The 24,120-nt window shown below is 41.4% G+C and overlaps 1 protein-coding gene across 4 annotated transcripts; it reads right to left on the bottom strand.

Moving 5' to 3' along the window:
* Positions 1-1,037: 1,037 nt before the first annotated feature.
* Positions 1,038-22,833, bottom strand: LOC141512302 (uncharacterized). Of its 4 annotated transcripts, none has more exons than XM_074221135.1 (7): positions 22,745-22,833; positions 21,901-22,071; positions 17,835-17,884; positions 12,059-12,210; positions 9,187-9,313; positions 7,797-7,865; positions 1,038-4,036 (listed from the first exon to the last, which is right to left on the bottom strand). In XM_074221135.1, exons 4-7 carry the CDS (start codon positions 12,089-12,091, stop codon positions 2,799-2,801), a joined length of 1,467 nt encoding a protein of 488 aa, XP_074077236.1. In that variant the 5' UTR covers positions 12,092-12,210; positions 17,835-17,884; positions 21,901-22,071; positions 22,745-22,833; the 3' UTR covers positions 1,038-2,798. The 4 variants fall into 4 exon arrangements, with proteins under 4 accessions (XP_074077236.1, XP_074077244.1, XP_074077252.1 ...); XM_074221143.1 differs by having other exon boundaries at positions 22,701-22,811; XM_074221151.1 differs by lacking the exon at positions 12,059-12,210.
* Between the last annotated feature and the right edge of the window lie 1,287 nt (positions 22,834-24,120).

Genomic DNA, 24,120 nt, shown 5'->3' with positions numbered 1-24,120 from the left:
AAAGCAGAAGACCACAAAAAAGGAGTGCATGACATGGACTTAGAAGACAATTTGTGATCCTTACATTAAACATATACAATTTGGGGACTGGAAAAGGAACTGAATGTTAAACTTATATTCAAAACCCTCCATGGGTAACTACTATACAGTGGGGAGAAAGAATGGCTGAAGTTGCAATGATGGAGGAAGCTGCAAAATATCTGGGATTTAACAAATTTACTATAGAAAATATCAAAAAAGATGCTGAGAACTTAGGTATAATTTTTCTGGCTTAAATAGTATGACACCTATAGTTTTTTCTAAAAAGTATATGGTTGAACCATGCATTAAATTATTCATCTTATTCAAGTACATATAGCATGGGAGCATTTAGGAGCTTAGAAATATTAGGAGTTCCATTTGTAGACAGTACTGAAGGTAGAAAAAAATTTCCTATGGAACCACCTAGTTTAAATGAACATGGTTGGGATTTTAAACATGAATATCCACTGAGTTGGATGTCACACCTCAGAGGAATTCATGATCATTCTATTTTTGTTACAAGTGTGGAATTTTCCTGATTAAGTTATTCCATGCTATATTAAACCAACTATACACCCAGAAATAGGGTGAGCTAATTCAGAGATGGGGAACACTATGGTCGCAATAGGTGAGCTAAGATCTATGCAGCAGAATGAAGAAAAATTGTCAATGACTGTATGCACAGGACCAAATATTGCTTTCATGATAGGAGGGAAAAAAACTGTTAAAATTGCACTATTCAAGCATGTGTAGTTTATGATGACTTTCTAAGACAACAACTAAAATTTGCTATGATACCCAGTGAGGTAGAAGGCTGGTATATGTCTCCTGCTGATGAGTTTATAGAAAACGTATTAAAAAGAATTGGGCAATAGAGATGTGCAAGTTGTATTGTGTTTGGAATATTGTGATAGCAGCTACTGTAGCTGCTAGGTCCACAACTATGATGAAAAAGGAAAAGATAGAAGCAAAATATATCCAAGAATTGTCAGAAAAGAATACTAGAGAATTAAAGGTTCAGGAGAGAATTAATGAAAATCTTTATTATTTGATTAATGCATTACAAACCTCTGTAATCAACACAGGGGATCATGTGGATGCTATAGAGATGATTACATGATTATAGATTTTGTGTTACTCCTATATACTTCACTTATTCCATGAGATAAAAATTATTTGAATGGAACATGGTATGATACTGTAACTATGGTTATGAAACAATTGCATAAGTTAGTGATACTGCATCGGCACTTAGGAAATGGACTCAGATATTGATGATTTATTTAATTACATTTATAGGTTTGATCCTTTTCACTTTATGAACCTATTAGTGAGTCTACTACCTGGTATTTTTGCATTATTATTGGTAATGTGTTTTAATCCCATATATCTAAAACATTTTTTCCTCTGGGACAATGTTTGAGTACCCCATACACCTCTTAAAAGTTTCATCACAAGAAGGTGGAATTGTACAGGGCCAGTTTCTGTGGAGTTGGAACGCAGGTGTCCCTGAAACGAAGGTTATGGAACATATTCTTTTATGGGAAAAGATGAACATTCAAATAGAGAATTTTAAAATTTTTCTGACGAAAAGATAAGAACTGAAAAGCAAATTTGATTTTCAAATATAAGACTCAAGTGAAACATAGGAAAGGAAAATCATATGGAACTTAATGATCTTGAACTGCTTATATTCCTGCATGGGAAGATGACACTGATAACTCACATGAATATTCTCATTTATTAGGGCAGTTAGAAGTTGCATATATAATCAAGGCACTGGCGGAAGATAAATATGAAGGGGTCACATAGTAAAAAGATGGAATTAAGAAGTGGAGAGGAATGTACCGGAAGAAAGGGAAATGGGGGGGTAGAATGGGATAAGTTAATTCCCATAAAAGAGGCAAGAAGCTTTTACAGTGAAGTGGGGGGGTTGAATAAGGGGGTGTAAATGGGCCATGGTGTCATCAAAATTATCTTACAGAGGGCATATCAAACCACACATATATAGAAATGTATCTTATCACAGAAGAAACTAGTAAGGCAGGGAGATGGTAGAAAGGGTGAAGGAGGTGATAGAAGACAGGGAAGATTTCTTTCCAAGATGATTTTCTCATGTGAAACAAGTTTTATATTCCATTGGAATGACTGTGCACATTCATTACTGGGATATGATTTCTATTTCATTTGAATTCTCCAATGGAAAATAAGGGATGCTTTATGTCTGGATGAGTTTCCACATTGAGAATATTAAGGAGCTTTCCTCTACCATGGATTTTCTGATGTTTAGTAAGGGAAGAATGGACACTAAAAGTTTTGCCACAAAACGTTTTTGTCCAGTGTGGATATGCTGATGTCAAGTAAGATATGCTTTGTACCTGTAAGATTTTCCACATTCTGAGTCGTTTTTCACATTCACAAGTTTTCTTCCCACTGTGACTTCTCTGATGATTAATCAGAGATGAGTATGCACTAAAGCTCTATCACATTGATGACATTCATACAGTAAATCTCTACTGTGGCTTCTCTGATGTTTACCAAAACTGGAGCCCAATCTGCCCCATTAATCATATTCATAGGGTTTCTCTCCACTGTGAATTCTCTGATGGTGAACAAGCCTGGAGTTGAATGTAAATGGCTTTGGACACTGAATACATTCGTAAGGTTTTGCTCCAGAATGGATTCTTTGATGACCAGCTAGACTGTTTCTGCATGCAAAAGTCTTTCTACTTTGAATACATTTTTAATGTTTCTCCTGAGTGTGGATTCTCTGATCTCTAGCTAGACTTTCTCTGTGTGTGAACGTATTTCTCCCCTCTGTGGATTCTCTGATGTACAGCAAGATGGTTGCGCTTTGTGAAACCTTTCCCACATTGATTACATTCATAAGGCTTCTCTCCAGTGTGGATTCTCTGATGTACGGCATGACTGGAATGGTCTCTGAATGCCTTTCCACAATGATTACATTCATAAGGTTTCTCTCCAGTGTGGATTCTCTGATGACCCCTTAGACTGTCTTTGTGTGTGAAAGCCTTTCCACAGTGATTACATTCATAAGGTTTCTCTCCACTATGGATTCTCTGATGAACAGTTAGACTTTCTCTGTGTGCAAAAGCCTTTCCACACTGATTACATTCATAAGGTTTCTCTCCAGTGTGGATTCTCAGATGTACTGTAAGATGGCTGCGACGTGTGAAACCCTTTCCACAATAATTACATTCATAAGGTTTTTCCCCTCTGTGGACTCTCTGATGTTCTACAAGATGGCTTCCCCATGTGAAACCCTTTCCACATTCATTACATTTATAAGGTTTCTCTCCAGTGTGAATTCTCAGATGTCCAGCAAGATAGGAACTCCGACTGAAAGTCTTTCTACATTGATTACATTTATAAGGTTTCTCTCCAGTGTGAATTGTCTGATGTAAGTCAAGACTGGAGCTACAAAAAAAAGTCTTTCCACATTGCTTACATTCATAAAGTTTCTCTCCAGTGTGGATTTTCTGATGTCTAGCTAGACTTTCTCTGTATGTGAAAGTCTTTCCACATTGATTACATTCATAAGGTTTCTCTCCAGTGTGGATTCTCAGATGTATGGTAAGACGGGAGTTATCTCTAAATGTCTTTCCACATTGATTACATTCATAGGGTTTCTCTTCAGTGTGGATTCTCAGATGTACAGTAAGACGGCTGTGCCGTGTGAAAGTCTTTCCACACTGATTACATTCATAACGTTTCTCTCCATTGTGGATTCTCTGATGCTGAGCATGACTAGAGTTGAACATGACTGCCTTTTCACACTCAGAAGATTTCTCCTCAGCATGGATTCTCTTAGGTCTGGTAATACTAGAACACATTATGAAAGTTTTTCCATGTTGTATGTATTTATATTCTTTCTCAATAATGTCAGTTTTCTGATGTTTACCCATATAAGCCCTCTCTTCACTGTAACAAGAAGAGTCATTCCAAGAGGTCATTTTCAGATTTGTACTCATCTCCTCATCAAACTTGGTTCCATCTGATAGAAAGAAATAGAAAAAAATACACAGATAAACATAAATACATCCTCTTATTTTTATTAGCAGAAAGTAAAGTAACTGAAACTCAATTTCCCCAGTCAAAAAAAGAGGTTTCAAACTTAAATGGGCAGAGTGAATCATTTAAAACTGGCTTAAATCTATAGGACAACTGAATGTACAAAGAATTCCAAATGCAATTATGTTAGATCTTCACTACAAACCTGAGCCTACTGCAGAGGAAGTCTTGTCATTATACTTTACAATGTAGGTCTTGAGGTCTGAATGGCCAAGTGAACTGACACCAATCCTAGCACCAAAGATAAGAACTCAAACCTGGTGACATCCACTGCACTAGAGATGTTCTCCATTGGAATTGCAATCCTTACTTGAAATGAATTTGTAGGATGCTAATTTTATTCTTTTCTAATCAGGTATTATTCAACTATTCAGTATAGACTAGTTTGGATGCCTTATTGTGTAGTCATTCAGTACAAATTTCAAGTCAACGTGAGACAAAGATTATTCTTCATTGTTTTCTAATAATTTTCAGTATTATCTTATAAAATCTAGTCAGATCTCCATAGTATTGTGTCAATTATTGCAGAAATACTCACAATTTGTCCCATTCCACTATCTATAATGTCTTTGTATCTATCATGTTTAAAAGAATAATGTAATTTCTCTACTGAGTCCATTCAACATTATATTTTTGTTTCTGAAGAGGAGAACCCATTACGCAAACCAATGCTAGATTTCAGTTTCTTAATCTGAGGTCAAGTATGATTCTTTCCCAGCTCATCTCAAGCACAAAGTCTCAGACATACACAGAACCTTGATTCCTCTAATGCCACCAGAGCACTTCCTCTTTCACCAACAACACTGTAATCAAATCTCATCAGCAATATATATAATCATCAGATAAAAAATCACATAAATGGGATCACTAGTCAGTATCTCAAAAAATCATGAACTATTTTATACGAACACAGACAACAGAAATCATATTTTTATCATTTTTTATTCCCCTTTATCTTCTACTTATATACCTATACTGCCAGTAGGATGATTTTTGGAAGAACTGCTTGACTACTAAGTCAGTCCTTCAGTAGTCTCTGGGAGAAAGTAGCGTAAGTTCCAGGGTGAAAGAAGTCTTAAAGAGCTTAGGGGAGTCAAGATGGGGGCATAAAGGAAGCATTTCCTGGGAACTCCTTCCCAGCAAAACTCCAAAAGCCATCAAATAATGACTCTAGCCAAAATTTGGAGGGGGGAGACCCAAAGCAAGAGTGATTGATACATTTTCCCCAGTCAAAGATAACTTAGAAGCTTGGCAGGAAAGGTGTGTTTCATCAGGACTGGGAGTTGGAAAAAAGCCCCAGCCACAGCACAGCCCAGCCCAGGGATCACTGGGAACAGCTTGAAGGGGCGGTGAGAGAATTCTGCTACACCAGAATGAGTGTGGGGTGAGGAGCACTGGCCAGAAAACCTGCAGTGAGAATTGGGAAAAACCAGCCTGCACCTCCAGAGCACAGCCCACAGATGGTAAGGGGGGTCAGGGTACACTGCAAAAATCTCTCCTCTCCTGGGGCAGTACTCTGCTGTTTACCCATACTCAGATCAAGTTTGAAGTGTGGCCTTCCATACTAAGATAGCAGGGACCCTCCTCAGAGCTCCAGGGCAGAGGGGAGTGCCTTGGTCATCTATGTATCAAAGGACAGGAAAGAGGGCATAAGGGCATAAGAGGGCATAAAGGTCCCAGTGGGGTGCCCCCCCAAAAAAACCCCCAAAGCCTTAGAAGTGCTATTAATTAGTCTTGGGCTGAGGAAATGAGTAAACAATAGAAAAAGGAGAATCTGACCATAGAGAATTACTTTAATCCCATGGAAGATCAAAACACAAACTCAGAATGACAACAAAAATCAAAGCTTCCATATCCAAAACTTCCAAGAGAAACAAAAATGGGCTCAGACTATGGATGAGAAGCAACTTCTCTGGTAAACTTATGGCAAAGAAGGGAACTCCCCCCAGAGAGAGAGCCATTGCAATCTGAACACCGACTGAAGTACATTATTTTTCTCTCTCTCATTATTCTTGAGGTTTCTCATCTTCTTGGGGGGGGGGGAAGTTATGTTTATTCTTCCAAGAAATTTATTGTAATAATATAAAATAAACCAAAATCATACTTGAAAAAAATTAAAGAGCTTAGCCTTCGAAAAAGTAACATTTTTATGAAAATAAAAAGAAACTCAAAGAAATATATGCAATTGACCCAAAAGTTCATTTATCAATTACTAAACAACTTAGGCAATTGAACTATAAATAAATCTCTAATTAGTCAATTCCAAAAATATATTAAGCTACTACAAATCTTTTATCATTCTACTAAGTGATTCTTGTTATGGACAGACAAGTGAACTATTAAGATGAAATGAATTTCCAACCTTCTTCTAAAGAACTTGTAAAATTCTCATTCCCTTTTTCCTTTGTACCTAGGTAAGGGACCAGGTCATTTTATTCCACTTGAAAGCACAATATAGCTAATGGTACAACAGATGGACTGCTCAGATTTACACAAGCCTGAAAATGGATGAATGTTATTTTCTCATTCAGCAGTGTGAGTCCCAGTACCCTTTTGGAGGTGGTTGAGTAAAGGGATTTTAAAAACAGAGATTTTGGAAGATCCTGCTCTACCCTGGGGTCATAGTTGTTCACTGAATTGATCAGCTTTGTTGAAATTGAGCCTTTCATCACATCAGTTCAGACAGTAATGTCCTACTGTCTTCTTGGGTCATCATTTCCTCGGTCATTTCTCAATATATGCGTATCACCTTGGTTTCCAGTTTCCTTTTTTATAAAAACAGTAAATAGCATTCATAACCATTTCTTGTCAGAATGACTTTTTCTCTTTTTTTGATCTCTTTAGTTTAGAGGTCTCCTTGTAGTTATCACTAAAGTAAAGGACAGAGTGGAATTACTTGGGGGCATAATTGAAACCTATATGAAAGAACAGGGCACATTCCTTCCATTTCAATAATACGTGAACCCTCATACCAAAGCAGTTTCTTACAGACAAGTAGTTGGGCTCTTCTTTCTAATGCTCTTTGTGTCTCATCTTACTTTCTATGGGGAAATTTGTCCCATTCCCCCTTGTTAATGAAAATTCATGCCTAGAATGCTCAATCTGGCTTCTCTGAGGTACAAGCTCAAACCCCACCTTCTTCCATAAGAGTCTTCCAGGCCCCTTCATCTTCCTTTTTTTACCTGGCTCTAGTTTATTCTGGATGAAGCAGGCTTTATAAACTTCTATCCCTGTTGTCTTTCCCATGAGCCTGTAAACTTCTGGAGAGCAGGGAATCTCCTTATGTCTCTGGTACTAAGCAAAGGGTCTGGCATATAGGAGTCACATAATAAAAGCTTGTCAATTTATGAAAGTTCCAAGAAAAACTTCCTATGAGACCTCAACCCTCTCTAGATAGTTGCACAAGTTTAATGCATGAAGATGGCCACCAAAGACATTTAATGAGATCACTGAAGTGTCACTAGAAAGGAATGGAGTATCCAGGACATCCAAGTCCCTCATTTAACAAATGATGAATCTAAGATTGAGAGGTTCAAAGACTTGCCCAGAATCTCACTGCTAAAAAGTATCTGAAAAGGAAGAACAAGTCAGGTCTTCCGATCCCCACGTCTAGAACTTCTTTCCTATCACATCCTGAAGCCACCCGGGGTACAACCCACACCATCCAGTTGAGTCTCACTCACCTGAACAGGATATCCTCAGACCTTCGTGATCCAAGTGGATGAATAAATTTTCTCTGGGAATTGGAAGTCCTGGCCATGCAAAATAAATTGGGAATGAGGATGGAGAGAAACTTCTAATTTCTTCCTCATTAGGGAAGGTAGAATATAAGCAGGGATCACATAGTCTTAAAGAAGACCCAAAGATGGGGCGGCTAGGTGGCGTAGTGGATAAAGCACCGGCCCTGGAATCAGGAGTACCTGAGTTCAAATCCGGTCTCAGACACTTAATAGTTACCTAGCTGTGTGGCCTTGGGCAAGCCACTTAACCCCGTCTGCCTTGCAAAAACCTAAAAAAAAAAAAAAAAAGGCCCAAAGAAAGTATCCAGGGAGGTTACTGATAGTAGCTTTGAGGTTTATGAGCAATGGGCTAAGGGGCAACAGAAAATATGGCATCAACCTAGAATTAGAAAATTCCAACTTTATCTACCCCTCCATAGAGGGACAGTCACATTCCATTGTTTTCATTTGCTAGGAATTAAGAGGCATCTGATAGTGGAGAGGAGGTAGCACTGGAACTGGAGCCAAGAAAACCTGAGTTCAAATCTGGTCTCAGAAATTTGCCAGTTTTGAGGCCATGGACAAATCACTTCATCTCTGTTTCCTTCCAAGTTCTAAACTATCCAATGGAAGTAATAGTAGCAACAAAAACAAAACGTTGTGAGGATCATGTCAGATGACCTCCTAAGAAAATCATTAGCCACTGGGCCAGGCAAATAGTAGATGTGTAGAACTACTTAAGCTCTTACCTTTCTGTCTCTGCATCTCTATCTGGATTTAGAAGATGTTTGAAGGAAGAACAAGGACACACTTGGTATCTGTTTTTACTTGTTTTGTTGTGGATTACTATCTAAAGACATCCCTAGATCCCTAGATTTTGTCTAAGACTAATCGTAGCAGCAGTGAACTACCAATTTAAACTCATTAACAAAAAGAATGTGGTACTGCCAAAAAACGTCCCAAAGAATAAGAAGGGTGCCTTCACTGCCAGTCTTTAAGGAGAAGCTTACAGGATCTATACTGAGAGACTTTGTAGACAAAATTCATGTCCAGGTAGAGGATAAACTTGCACTGCCTGAGAACAACCCAAGTCTGAGATGCAGGATCATTGCTTTGGTCCTTCACTTGAAGTTACTTAGGTGCAAAACGAGAAAGATTCAGGAGCCACAAAGTAAACTCCTAGATCCCTCCCCCATAACAAAAACACCTTTCCTAGGATAACTTGGAAGCAGGAGATTCTTGTCTTTTTAAAAAGGAGGTTGGCACTTTGACCTTTTAAGAAGGATAGATGCCACCAACCCTATACACTCATACAGATGGAAGATTTAGAACTCCCAGGGGAAGTGGTCTTTACCCAGGAAGAGCAAATTCTGAGCATTCTCCAGCATGACTTCCTTGTGCAGCTGTTTCTGAGCATCATCCAACAGGCTCCACTCCTCTGGGGTGAAATCCACAGCGACATCCTTAAATGTCACCTCCACCTAAAACATCAAAAGTCAGAAAACTTACAAGATGAAACACACTTCAGAATTGATCCAGGCCAATGCTCATCAATTTAAAGGAGAAAACTGAAAGAAAAGGGCTTTACCCAAATCTACAACCCTTTCATAGAATCAGAACCAACATTTGGAGTCCTGAAAAGTACAATGGAATCCTAAAAAATAGGTTTGATATTTTCCAGTGGAATAAAGTTCAGCAGCATCTTAATGTGAATTTTGACTGACTATTGAATCAGACAGATATAAGGATGTGGATGAGAAAGAGAGAAGAACTGCTACTTCATCAGAACTGGCATAAATGATATGGTAAGAAAACTGATAAATTTATGAAAAGCAACCAAGAATGTATACTCTGGGGAGCAAATGTATCCTATATTGACTGAATAGAGGATGTAGAAAACACAGTTCGTCTTCTAAATCCCTGAAATTAATTTTTATAGTCAGAGAAATATGGAATATTAATGCCATTAAAATGACATTAAATTAAAGACCTAAAATCAAATGGAACAATTAGTACAAAAAGCCAATAGAGAGAAGAAAGCTTTAAAAAACAAATTTGGCCAAATGGAACAGGAGATACAAAAGCTCAGTGAAGAAAACCATTCCTTAAACTACAAAATTAAGCAAAGGGAAGTTGATGACTTAGTGAGCAATGAAGAAATAATAAAACAAAATGAAATAATAGAAGAAAATGTGCAATTTCTCATTCAATAAACAACTAATCCAGTAAATAGATGCAGGAGATATTATTGGACAATCTGAAAGCCATGATAAAAAAAAAAAGAGCCTAAAATCATTTCTGATGAAATAATGAAAACTGCCCTGATATTCCTGAAGTAGAGAGGTAAATATGTTGGGAACCATTGTGTATGGAGTATTGTGAATTATCTTCACCTCCTGTCCTTAAACAGCAGAATCTTATTTTACTAAGTGCCAGGGGAGTGGGAGTGGATTAGAGACTGGAAAGGTATTTAGTCAAGGGCGTTTTAGTGAATAAAGGGAGCACTTGGAGATCTTGATGGACTACTTGTCTCCTTAGTCATCCTTATCTCCCACCCCTCCCATGTTCCCCTAGGGAAGAAAGGGAGTCCAGAACTGGGACTCAGCATAAATAGAAACTGAAAAAATCCATATATGACCTCCTGAAAGAGATTCCAAAATGAAAACTCTCAGAAATATTATAGCAAGGAGCTAGAAAGAAACAATTCAATTCTCGTGGAAATACCATCAGAATTATAGATTTAGCAGCTTCTAAAATAAGGAATTGTAGGGCTTGGAAAATGATGTTCTAGAAGGCAATAGAGCTTGATATACAACTACCCAGCAAAAATGAACCTATATTTTTAGGGGAAAAGATGAACACTCAAATAAATAGGGGACTTTCAGACTTTCCTAATGAAAAAGTCCAGAGCTGAATAGAAAATTTGATTTTTAAATATAAGACTAAAGTGAAACATAGCAAACAAAAATCAAAAGGGACTTAATGATGCTGAACTGCTTATAGTCCTGCATAGGAAGATGTTACTAACTCATATGAACTTTCTCATTTATTAGGGCAGTTAGAAGAAGCATATACAATCAAGGCACAGGTGGAAGATAAATATGAAGAGGTAATATATTAAAGAGAGGGAGTTAATAAGTGGAGAAGAGTGTACTGGGAGAAAGGGAAATAGAGGATAGAAGGGGGTAAGTTATATCTCATAACAGAGACAAGAAGTTTGGTAGTGGAGTAGGGGGAGTTAAGGGATTGTGAGTGAGCCTTACTCTCACTAAATTAGCTCAGAGAGGGAATAATATACCCACACATTTATACACAACTGAATATAGAAATCTATCTTATCCTAGAAGAAACTATGAGGGTAAGGAGATGGGAGAAAGGGTGGAGGAGGTGATAGAAGAGAGGGAAGATTGTAGGGGGTAGCAGTTAGATGCAAAACCTTTCAAGGAGGGACAGGATGAAAGGAAAGAGAGAATAATAGAATAGGGGTTGGAGATCAAGACGAAGGGAAATACAAGATATTGAACCAAGTTTGTGAGATAGACTTCATTTTCAAACAAAGAGAACCGAGTCAAAAATGATAAAAATCAAGAGTCATTCCCCCAATGTTTTCAAGTGAGATTATCAAAGTTTTCCATGATCATTAAAAAAGAAGTCCTAATTCTTTATCGATTGTAGAAATGAACATTAGAACAATTCATTAGATTTGTTAATGAAACAGAAAAAGAAAATGAAAAATGTTGGAGGAAATGTTCATAATATTAGATAATGACTGATCCTTCATGAAGTCCTGCCAGACTCAGTGACTTTCCGGTGGCTGTTTCTCCAGGTGGAAATCTTCTTCTGTCTAGGCCTCCTGGCTTCCTTCAAAGAATCAGCAAAAAACTTTCTTTCTAAGCAAAGGATTTCTCAGGTCCCTCAAACTATAACAGCCTTCCCTCTGAGAGTTTCTTCCCTCCATATAGAATAGTGTTCATCTTTAATAACTTATCCCATTACCTCAAAGGTCACTGGGTGTGCCAATATCCTAAAGGGGAGCTTCACATTTCTGGACATCCCGGCACAGCTGACAGGGACCTTCTTTTTGCTCTTGGCAGTATCCTGAAGTGGGGGCCTCTCCCTTCTCTTTTTGGACTAGCCAGAAGTGGTTTCTTAGAACTTATCTTCTAATAGTCATTAGGTATAAAAATCCCAATTGAAGACTCCATCTGTGGACATACTGCACTTACCTGGGGTGGAGGGCTATGTCTCCCAGAGATCATTCCCTCTGGCTCTAGTCTCCCTGCTTGGGTCAGGTCTGGGTCCTTGCAGACTGAACTGAGCAGGGAGAAGGATTCCAGAAGGGATGAGGTCTCTTTTTCTTCCTGGGCAAGAGGCTGACCTATAGGGATATACAGAGATTAGGGCTCACAGACCCTGGCTCTCTCCTCACGGGAGAGACTCCAAGGGAAAGAGGAAGACTAAAAGTAAGGTGAGGTTTGGAAAGCAGTTGGTCCCACCCTCTTATTCCTTCACCTCCATCCCTCTTCCCTTCATCAAGACCCTAGGGAGACCCAGTGGCCTTCCAGATAGGATCAGATCAGCACCTCGGTGGCTCCTGATGAGAGCTCTCCTTTCCACTGGTCCTCTGTCCTCTTTGCATTCTATATCCCTAACCAACTGCTAAAATGCCATTTCTAAAATTTTATATTCTCATCAAAACTTGGTTTCTCGGCCAGATAAAAATCTGAAAACTGACTTGGCCTCTTTGATTTAGCCTGAAGCCCTCTAGTTGCATCTGCAAGTCTGAGTTTCCCAGCTGAATCAACAATGAGAGAAAGACCATCCTGAGAAGGCAGGTGAACGGGCTGGTTATCTCTGTAAGAGACCTAAATAATTTTCTCTAATCATAACCTTTTGGAAAAGGAGAAATCCCAAAATTTTATATGTGTTTAACTATCTTGGCAGAAGAGGAGATCCAAGTCCTATTGATGATTGGAACATTATCAGTTCTGAGGCAAGATAGGGTAGGGGCTCAGGGATGGGGAAGAGGAACAGTTGGTCACCGACGGCACCTTATTTACACTAATGTGGAACTTGACTGGTTGACCACCAAAAGTTGATAACTCTTTGCATGTTTTCTATACTTTTGCTAATTAAGCTCTTGGCAGATATCTTTAAGGATGTACTCTGCTCTCCTCCAACTCTAACATCTGTCAAAATTTTATATTTCTGATCAACATTAGCTTCACAGCCTCTAATTGGGGCTTGTGAGTGTGCAAGTGAACCTCTGCCCCACTCCAGCTCTGAGCATCTGAAGGGATAAAACGAAGGTAGGGTCAGCCTCTTCTAAGCAGCCTGCTCCCCCTGATTACATCTGTAAGTTTACTTTTCACAGTTCAGTAAGAATCAGAGAGAAAGACCATCCTGAGAAGGGAGGAACCTGGCCCCTTTATCTTAGACAAGAAAACTTCCTGTAGAACTTTCATGTCCTTTTGCTTTATTTTTTATTCTAAGAATGAAGGTTCACAAGGTTCTCTCCACTAGAGAGAAGACAGGCTTCTGGCCACTACCTGGATCCTTGTTGGTTTTGACAGAGAACACACCTTATGGATGGGTTAGGGAATCATAAATCAAATCAAGGACACTTTTATATACCAATGTAGGACCTGATTGATTTATTTGACAAGAAAATTTCATTCTACCATTTTCTTTTTCTTTTGTTTTCTTTTGGGAGGGGGTTGAAAGCAATCAGGGTTAAGTGACTTGCCCAAGGTCACACAGCTAGGTAATTATTATATGTCTGAGATGAGATTTTTTTTTTTTGCAAAGCAAATGGGGTTAAGTGGCTTGCCCAAGGCCACACAGCTAGGTAATTATTAAGTGTCTGAGACCAGATTTGAACCCAAGTACTCCTGACTCCAAGGCCAGTGCTCTGTGGCCAGTGCCACTGTCCCACTTAACTGCCCTAATTTCCTTTTGATTTATGTTTAATCTAAGAATTAAGGTTCACCACCCAATAGGAAGAAAGGGAAGGGGAACAGAATAAGTAAGCAGAGTAGACAAAACCTTAAATTCCCTGGAGACCATTCAATTGTTTACTAGAAGAGAAGGATCCTCTAAGATGCTATTTTCCAGGAGGGAAGTAACAATTTTTTAAAGTTTAAGTACCTGGGGCAGGGTGAGTAATTGCTTCCCAAGTCTAAAGGAGGACCAGATCTTCCTTTCAAAGTCTAAGGAGCATGCCTTCCATTCCTCCCAACAGCTAAGAAACGTGAATTTTGGAATGGTTGTAAAATCTTAAGACTCAATTATAATTTGACAAGGAACTTAGTAAGAATGACTCATCAAAGTAAAATAAAATTCTCAAAATTTTACTCCTGGTAAAAGATTGAATTCATTAGAGAGTAGTGAGTTTTCACATAATCGATAAGAAATTAAGACTCCTAGACATCTCCCCCTGTGGCAATTACAAACTCAGGAGGATAATCCAGATACTGGGAGATGAGTCCTGATAGCGAGTTGTGTACAAGGATGAGAGTCTCTGAGGAGCATTTGGGCTATTTAATATTGGGCAACCTTGATGGTCAGGAAAAAGGGAAGGTAAAGAATTTCCCCCATTCTCTGTTTATGTATAAAAGTTTAACTCTTTGCTAGTTTAGGGATGGTCATAAGCTTCACCTATAGCTTAGAGGTAAGATCTAAAAGAATAAAATACAAAATGCCTGATATTTTCTGTCACTGTATTTTAACCCTTTATTTTTACAAATCTTTTTGTTTGTTTTTTTGTTTTTAGTTTTTTGCAAGGCAATGGGGTTAAAGTGGCTTGCCCAAGGCCACACAGCTAGGTCATTATTAACTGTCTGAGACCGGATTTGAACTCAGGTATTCCTGACTCCAGTGCTCTATCCACTACACCACCTAGCTGCCCCGTAAGCCTTTATTTTTAAAAGGTTTATTTTTAAAGGATTTTACAGTGTTAGGGTTCACAACCCCTACTACTGTCTGATGTGATCAGTTTCAGAGAGTCCAATGGACAGAATGAGAACATGTTTTTTTATGGAAGATAATTCAGAGTTACATTCAACTGACTCCAGGGACAGTGCTCTATCCACTGGGCCATCTAGCTGCCCTAGAGTTGTTTTAATTTACATTTCTCTAATCAATAATGATTTAGAGCATTTCATCATGACTATGGATAGCTTTAATTTGTTTACCTAAAACCTACCTATTCATATCTGACCATTTATCAATTGGGGAAAGGAGGTGTAATCTTACAAATTTGACTCAGTTCTCTCAATATTTTAGAAATGTTTCTTTTATCTCAAACACTAAGTGTAAAAATGGTTTTATAGCTTTTTATATTCCATCTATTTTTGAATAACACTGTTCTTACTCGTGCAAAAAGCTTTTAAATTTAATGTAAACAAAATGATCTCTTTTGCATTTTATAATGTTCTCTGTCTCTTGTTTGGTCATAAACTCCTTTCTTCTCTGTAGAACAGACAGATAAATTATTCCATGTTCTCCTAAAATGCCTTGTGGTATCACCTTTCCTTTGCAAGTCATTTTGACCAGATTTTGTTAGAGGGTGTGAGAGATGTTGGGTCTATGCCTACTTCTGCCATATTATTTTCCACCATTCCCAGGAGTTCTTGTCAAATAGTGAGTTCCTACCCAGAACCTGGTATCTTTGTCATTTACAACAGCTTCTTTTCTACCTAATCTGATCTACCACTGTATTTCTAAGGTCATATCAAACAGTTTTTATTTTTTTGGATTGTTCAAGGCAATCGGGTTAAGTGGCTTGCCCAAGGCCATACGGCTAAGTAATTATTCCGTGTCTGAGGTCAGATTTGAACCCAGGTACTCCTGACTCCAAGGCTGGTGCTCTATCCACGGCACCACCTAGCCGCCCCCTATATCAAACAGTTTTGATCATGACCACTCTAAATATAAAGGTTTATATCTGGTACAACTAGACCTCCTTGAATTGCATTTTTAAAAAATTATTTCCCTGAGCAGCTAGATGGCCCAGTGAATAGAGCACCAACCCTCGAGTCAGGATCTGAGTTGAAATGTGGCTCAGACACGTAATACTTATCTAGCTGTGTGACCTTGGGCAAGTCACTTAACTCCATTGCCTTGTTAAAAAAAAACCCTAAAAATTAATTCCCTTGAGATTCTTGACTCTGTTGATCCAAATGAATTGTTTTACCATTTTTATCTAGCTCTATAAAATAATCTTTGCTAATTTGATTGTTATGGTACTGAAGAAGTAGATAAATTTGGATATCATTGTTACTATTGTATTAACTTGCCCTATCCATGAACAACTGACATTTTATCAATGGTTTATATCTGGCTTTAGGTGTGTGAAAAAAGTTTTGTAATTATATTCATATGTTTTTGGGTCTGGAAGGTAAATTTCCAAGTATTCTATGTTATCTACAGTTATGTTAAATATATAAAAACAATACTCTCAAACTGCATATTTTAAAAAATCAATTATCTCTATTAATAGGCTCACTTATCCATTTTTCAAAGAAACACAAGCAATAAACCATTGCTCACAGAATTCATTTTAAAACAAGAGCTTTAACCGATTCTTAATCAAGCTGCATATATTTCTATAGATGTTCTGAATTTCAGACGTAACAAACAACCTACTCAATGGTACTATTTAGATACTGTTGCAGAAATGGAGAAAGAATATACATAAATTTCTTAAGTATTTTCAAGTATATTAAAAATACAAAACTGTTACAAAAATCATTTCAGAAATCATAGAAAAGTACTATCAAACCACAAATAAGCATCAGTCAGTGTGGCCATTTTCCATAGACATGGAAGGTGGTCTATGAAGCTGGCAGCATGTCTTACCTGTGGACCATTTCTTTATGAATATAGGCCTGATATGGAATACAGTAATAACAAGTGTCCTGCTCTCTTCTACTGTCTTTTGGACTGACTGGCACATGGGCACCTCCAGCTTAACTCTTCATACACATCCGAATTGATGCCCTCCCATACAGGACTAAATGAAAATGCCATTTCACTTTTTTTTTTCCTGTTCTGTACATATGACGTCACTGCACTCTTTGAACCTGCCTAACCACCCCCAACACATACAAACATATATACACAACTTCTGTGCCTTCTACTTGGGTTTCTCGTGCCCAAGCTCTGCCTTGTAGCATCTGAAAGTCAAGGAAAACCCTTCACCCTGAGTCTTTACTAGACTGGTCTGGAGCAGAGCCCTGAAGGACATATTTGAGGTCATTAAGAATTAACCCTAAAGTGAGTAAATATCTAGGCTCAGCTGTTCTGGGAAGTCTCATGGTCAGCACTTTCTAAGAAAGAAGAGGGACTTTATGGTCCCTTGGATCCCGTTTATGGGGCTAGGGTATTGATTCCGGATTGAATAGGAATTTGTGGAAGGAAATTAGCCAGGAAAGAATTTTTAAAAAATAAATTGTTTAAACTATTTTAAAAAAATGGGAATGAGTTCTTCCAAATTTCTTTTTGGACACCAATATGATGCTGCTGCCTAAACAAGAAAGAGCCAAAAGAGATGAAGAAATTAAGGACCAATTATCCTAATGAATATCAATGCAACATACTGAACCAAAATTTAGCTAAGACATTGCAACTAGCTATTGATACCATAATACATCAGGAACAGGTAGGATTTATACCAGTAGGCAGGGATTACATATGAGGAAAATAAAAATTGACAGAAATTATATGATTATCTCATTAAGTACTGAAAAAGCCTTTGACAACCATTCCTATGAGAATTACTAGAGATCAGAGGAATAAATACAGTTTTCCTTCAAATGATAAACGTTATCTCACTGACATCAGGAAGTTATCTGTCATGGGAATTCCCAATAAGACCACTAGCATTCAATATTGTATTGGAATGTTAGCTTTAGGGGTTGCTAGTGCTGCAATGGATAGAGTACAGCCCCTGCAGTCAGGAGAACTTGAGTTCCAATCCCATCTCAGACACTTGATACTTACCAGCTGTGTGATCTTGGGCAAGTCACTTAACTCTATTACCTTGCAAAAACCTAAAATAGAAAAAGAATCATTAGCTTTAGCAATAAGAGAAGGAAAAGAAATTGAAGGAATTAGAATAGACAATAAGGAAACACAACTTTCACTCTTTGTAGACAATCTGTTGGTATACTTAGAGAAGCCTATAAAAATCAACTAAAAAATTTCTTGAAGCAATTAATTTTAGCAAACTTTTAGGATATAAAATCATCAACCTCTTTATATATAATCAACAAACTCCAACATCTAGAAAGAGAAATTCTATTTAACATAAATGTAGACAACATGAAATGCTTGGGAATCTACCTTTCAAGACAAACACAGAAACTATATGAACATAATTACAAAATTCTTTTCATGAAAATAAAGTCAGAAATAAACAATTTGAAAAACTGTTTGTGATTAGGCCACGCTCATATAATAAAACCGACAACCCCCCCCCCCAAATTAAATTACTTATTCAGTGCCATACCAATTAAATTATCAAAATGTTATTTTACAGAGCAAAAAAAAAACAAAAAAAACAACCTAGCAAAATTCATGAAGAGCACTGAGAGGTCAAGAATCACAAAGGAATTACTGGAAAAAAAAATGCAAAGGAAGAAGGCCAAGTTGTACCAGATCTAAAAGTCTTATTGTTAGGCAGTTGTCATCAAGACTGGTTAAGAAACAGAATGGTAGATCAATGGAAAAGATTAGGTACAAAAGAAATAAAAGTAGATGACCGTACTAATCAATTGTTTGATAAACCCAAAGACTCGAACATTCTGGAATAAAAACTCACTCTTAATTAAAAACTGCAGGGAAAAGTGGAAACTAGTATGGCAGACACTTTGCATAGGCAACCATCTCACACAGAGAAAACAGGAATAGAGTTTTCCTTAAATTGAAAAGAAGGATCTCACTAAAACCCTCAGGAAGTGCTATAGGGAATGGTGATAAACTAACAGTATTCCCAATAAGATCAAAGGTGAAACAACAATGCCTATTATCCAATTATAACCAAAATAAGGTAGAAATGAGTACAGGATTTAGAAATAATGGATTTAGACGAGCCAAGTAGAAGAAGAAAAATTACTCTACATATCAGAACTATGGAGGGAACAGGGCATAGATATTTATGATGAAACAATAGAAAACATTACAAATTGCAAAATAGAAGATTTTAAGGATATGAAATTAAAAAGATTTTGCACAAATAAAACTAATGCAGCCCTAATTAGAAGGAAGGCAGAAAGCTGGGAAACAATTTACAGAACTAGAGTTTCTGACAAAGACCTCATTTCTAAATCAAATTTATAAGACTAAAAGTCATTTTCTAACTGATAAATGGTGAAAAGATAGGAACAGGTGGTTTTCAGATGAAGGAATTAAAGCTATATAAAGTCATATTTTTGCCAATTTTCAATTTTCTGCCTGTGAAGAATTACTCTTTTGGCTCAGGAATGCAGGTGTAAAAGAAAATAGAGATTTACTAAAAGAAGTAACAACACAAAAGAAAGTGATCAGAAAGTGAAGAAGAGATTAAGGGAAAGCCTCCTGGATTGTGAATTCTCAGGGTGGTGCTTGGGACTGCTCCTCCACCTTGGAGTCAGGTCACCCCCAATGGCAAACCTTGTACTGGTCCTTCCTGTCCTTTCCACAGGTCACTTCCTGCCCCCCAGCATCCAGGACAAAGTCAAGTGAATGGCAAAATAGGGACAAGATACAAGTGACAATGTAGCAAATTACCTTTTGGACACATGCAGTTTTAAAATGCTTATTCAGTCCATTTCTTTATCCTGTTGTTAAGCTTTTGTTTACATCCTTTTTTTTTAAGGTTTTTGCTAGGCAAATGGGGTTAAGTGGCTTGCCCAAGGCCACACAGTAAGTAATTATTAAGGGTCTGAAGAGCTGATTTGAACCCAGGTCCTCCTGACTCCTCGGCCGGTGCTCTATCCACTGCACCACCTAGGCGCCCCTTGGTTACATATTAACGTGGCATCCATTAATGAATCTGTGTTCTTGTGAAAGGTAGTTTTGATACTGGCTTCGGATCACAAAGTAGAATTCTTGCTCTTTATAATAGACCTTCTAGTTTTTTCCCCTAATTATTTGCCCTCCATTAAATAGCTTTCTCTGAAAAAATCTCTGGCTTTGCTTACTCAGTCTTTTTTTCACTTGAGTTTCGTTTCTCTAGCTTTGTCTCCCACACCAACCTCTGCAGGATGCCAGCCGACTGTACCAGCCCTGGACGCTGCCTCAATGAAGTTCTCGCTGCAATGTATACATCTCCAAGTGGACTCTGAAAGGCCCCGAAGAATCTGTGTCCCCAATCATTTGGAGGGGACAGATGAAGTAGAGAATTTTGTATGCGTCAGAAACAAACCCTATTAAATGGGTGGAAGTTCCTGCTCTTGAGATTCTGCCACAATTTTTCTCTCTCCCTCTCCCTTTCCGGACTTCTGCTCAGAAAGTGAAGAGAGAGAGACACACGGACAGACAAGAGACAAGAGAGTCCTCCAGGATTAAGGAAGAGCCAGAGGAAGCCCTGATCTTTCAGTTGAAAGGCTGGAAGAAGCAAGAGCTGGAAGCAGGAGTGCTTCCTGTCTTATCTCCTTATATGGTAGGCTGGACAGAGGGTGGTGCTTGGGGGGCTCCTCCACCTTGGAGTCAGGTCACCCCCAATGGCAAAAGTTGTACTAGTCCTTCCTGTCCTTTCCACAGGTCACTTCCTGCCCCACCCCCCAGCATCCAGGGCAAAGTCAAGTGAATGGGAAAATAGGGACAAGATACAAGTGACAATGTCCAAGGGAGGCAGAATCTCAAGAGCAGGAACCGCCACCCATGGAACAGATTTTGTTTCTGCCACGTACACAATTGTCGACATCATTTCTCCCCTCAAAATGATTGGGGACCCAGATTCTTTGGGGCCTTTCAGAGTCTACTTGGAGATGAATGCATTGCAACAAGAACTTCACTGAGGCAGGGTCTAAGGAATGGTTGGCTGGCACAGCCGGCTGGCATCCTGCAGAGGCTGGTGTTGGAGAAATTGAGCTAGAGAAACAAAACTCAAGGGCAAAAAGACTGAGCAAGCAAAGCCAGAGAGAGATTTTATCAGAGAAAGCTTTTTAGCGGAGGGCCAATAATTAGGGAAAAAAAGTAGAAGGTCTATAAAGAGCAAGAATTCTACTTTGTGATCTGAAGCCAGTATCAAACTACCTTTTACAAGAACACAGATTTGTTAATGGATGCTGCATTAAGCTGGAACCAAAAGCTTAATAACAGGATAAAGAAATGGACTGAATAAGCATTTTAAAACTGCACATGTCCAAAAGGTAATTTGCTACAAAATTTTCTATTCTAACTTTGGCCATGTTTAGAATGACTAAAAATTCTAGTTGAAGAATGGATCTCTCCTTTAAAGCAGGTAAAAACAACAGACCAGTAGCCATTCTCCTGATATAAGCAGCCATCCTGATATTTCTCTTCCTTCAGGGAACTGGTTGTGGTAAAAAGTCACATCCTGTTACAATGCCAAGACAATACAACTGCCAACTATTTAAGATTCAGATGATCCAGTTCCAATGGCTCCCATCTCATCTTTAATTATGAGGCACCTGGAATGATTTTAGCCATGTGCTCTGACAGAGCAGAGAGAGACATGAGGACACATCCCCTTATGAATTAGGTTCCAAAGAGTCCTTTCCCAATGAGCCAGGTTCCAGGTCTGCCAGTTTAGTGGTTTCTGTTAGAAAATCTTACTTCATAAGAGGGTGGAGTCTTTTTCCTCATAGGACTTTCACTCCACGTGCAGTATTGAACATCTAATACCATAGGGCTAATGGGTTACTGGTATACTGTTATCTTTCTGGGTTCTTTTTTTAGGTTTTTGCAAGGCAAATGGGGTTCAGCGGCTTGCCCAAGGCCACACGGCTAGGTCACCATGAAGTGTCTGAGCCCGGATTTGAACCCAGGGACTCCTGCCTCCAGGGCCGGGGCTCTATCCACTGCGCCACCTAGCGGCCCCTATCTTTCTATTTTAACATACCTGATTCTACGGATCAATCATCAGTACATCGTAACAAAGCAACGACCTGTACCCAGAGCTGCAGGGGACTTGGGCACTAAGGAGAATCACGAGTGTGCCACGCTGAAATTTGTCATAAGAGATCCGGAGAAAAGTAGAATTCGATTGGTGCTCATGTACTTGCGGATGGCGCTGAGAACGAAAGGAAGTAAACAGAATTCGAGATTACGACTACGTTTAAAAGAAGCAAACACCTCCTTTTGGCAAGGAGTCTGCCCAGCACCCACAGGCTTCTCCTGTAGCAGCCCCAGGGCAGGCGCAAAGGGTCCCCGCGTTCCCCTCGGGCTGCCCGGGGGCTTTGCCCGCAGACACACTCGGGTGCCAGGCGTCGGGGCGGCCCCGGGGGCCCCCGATGTCTCCAGCTCCGGCCTCGGCGCGGACGTTCCAGGGGCTCTGGAGGGGTTTCCCACTCCCGGCCCCCCGAGTCTCCCGCAGCCGGGAGGCGGGACCGGGGCTCCGGCTCGGGGCCCCAGACTGGGGGGGCAGGTCACCGGGGTCACGGGCCCGCACACGCGCACTGTGAGGCGCGAAGCCGCCCCGGGCTCCCATGGGGGCGGGGACTGGAGAAGCGGGGGGTCCCGGGGCGGCCCCCCAGCAGCGGGAGGCCCCGCCCCCGGGGCGCGCCGGCACATCCGGGACCCCGAGGCCGCCCGGCCCCGCCTCCCCGTGACGCCCACCGGGGGGAGGGGAGGATCGCCCCCGGAAGTCAGGGGCACAAAACGGCAGAGGAGCAGCAGCCCGGCTCCAAGGGCCCCACTTACAAAGGACATGAGGGGCGCGGCTCCCCCTCCGGGCTGCCTCCTACCTGGCTCCCCTCGGAGGCTCCGCGGCTCCACTTAGAAGAAGGCAGAGTCCGAGGAAGGCCGCGCTTCCGGATGCGACACCGGAAGAAGCCGGAGCCGGAAGGAGCCGCCAGTTTGCGGGTAGGCGGTGCAGGGGGCGGGACAGCCAGGGCCCCACCAATGGCGGGTCTCGCACGGCTCCTTCCGGTCCTGCTCTTCCTCCACCCGCAGGTTCCACGTGACACGCCCTCCCCGCCCCTCCACCCCCTCCCCCCCCCGACCGCCCGGGAACTGTCCGCGTGTCCTGGTTCTGATCCGACCCGGCTCCTGCGCTCCCGGGAGCCCCCGGGGGGGCATGGCGGCCCCCTCCTCCTGGGAGGCCCCGGGGGGCACATTGGCCCCCTCCTCCCGGGGGGGGCACAGCGGCCCCCTCCTCCCGGGGGGGGCACAGCGGCCCCCTCCTCCCGGGAGCCCCCGGGGGGGCACGGCGGCCCCCTCCTCCTGGGAGGCCCCGGGGGGCACATTGGCCCCTTCCTCCCGGGGGGGGGCACATTGGCCCCCTCCTCCCGGGGGCCCCCTCCTCCCGGGAGCCCCCGGGGGGGACACGGCGGCCCCCTCCTCCCGGGAGCCCCCGGGGGGCACATTGGCCCCCTCCTCCCGGGGGGGGCACATTGGCCCCCTCCTCCCGGGGGCCCCCTCCTCCCGGGAGCCCCCGGGGGGGACACGGCGGCCCCCTCCTCCCGGGAGCCCCCGGGGGGCACATTGGCCCCTTCCTCCCGGGGGGGGCACATTGGCCCCCTCCTCCCGGGGGGGGCACAGCGGCCCCCTCCTCCCGGGGGGCCCCCTCCTCCCGGGAGCCCCCGGGGGGCACGGCGGCCCCCTCCTCCTGGGAGGCCCCGGGGGGCACATTGGCCCCCTCCTCCCGGGGGGGGCACAGCGGCCCCCTCCTCCCGGGGGCCCCCTCCTCCCGGAGCCCAGGGAGCTCTGGCCGGGGAACGGCTGTCCACACCCGGACCGCGCCGTCCTCGGAGAAGGGGCTGCGTCGGGCCGGGACCTCAGGCCGCCTGGGGCAGCAGGGCCAGAGCAGGGGACGAGGATCGGAGTCTTCGGGGCGGCTAGGTGGCCCAGTGGGTAGGGCCCCGGCCCTGGAGTCGGGAGTCCCTGGGTTCAGATCTGGCCTCAGACACTTAATGACCTAGCTGTGTGGCCTTGGGCAGGCCACTGAACCCCGTTTGCCTTGCAAAAAGCTAAAAAACAAAAACCAAAAGAATTGCGGGTTCAAAGGGTAGGAACAGTTTTGTTGCTCTTTGGGCATACTTTCACATTGCAATCCAGAAAGGTTGGATCATAACTCTGCCAGCAACGCATCAGTGTCCCAGTCCTCCCACAGCCTCCCCAG

This window comes from Macrotis lagotis, chromosome 1 (genome assembly GCF_037893015.1).
Source record: "Macrotis lagotis isolate mMagLag1 chromosome 1, bilby.v1.9.chrom.fasta, whole genome shotgun sequence".
In the NCBI taxonomy this organism is placed as follows: Eukaryota; Metazoa; Chordata; class Mammalia; order Peramelemorphia; family Peramelidae; genus Macrotis; species Macrotis lagotis.
This window is presented reverse-complemented; position numbering and strand designations above follow the sequence as displayed.

Bases quoted from the DNA above. Each gene is read 5' to 3' on its own strand.
- LOC141512302 (XM_074221135.1), bottom strand. From the start codon at position 12,091: ATGATCTCTGGGAGACATAGCCCTCCACCCCAG. The intron at 7,866-9,186 runs GTAAAGACCACT...TTGCATGGCCAG, and splicing joins TCAGAATTTGCTCTTCCTGG to GACTTCCAATTCCCAGAGAA. The intron at 4,037-7,796 runs GTGAGTGAGACT...TCTTTCTATCAG, and splicing joins TCTGAGGATATCCTGTTCAG to ATGGAACCAAGTTTGATGAG.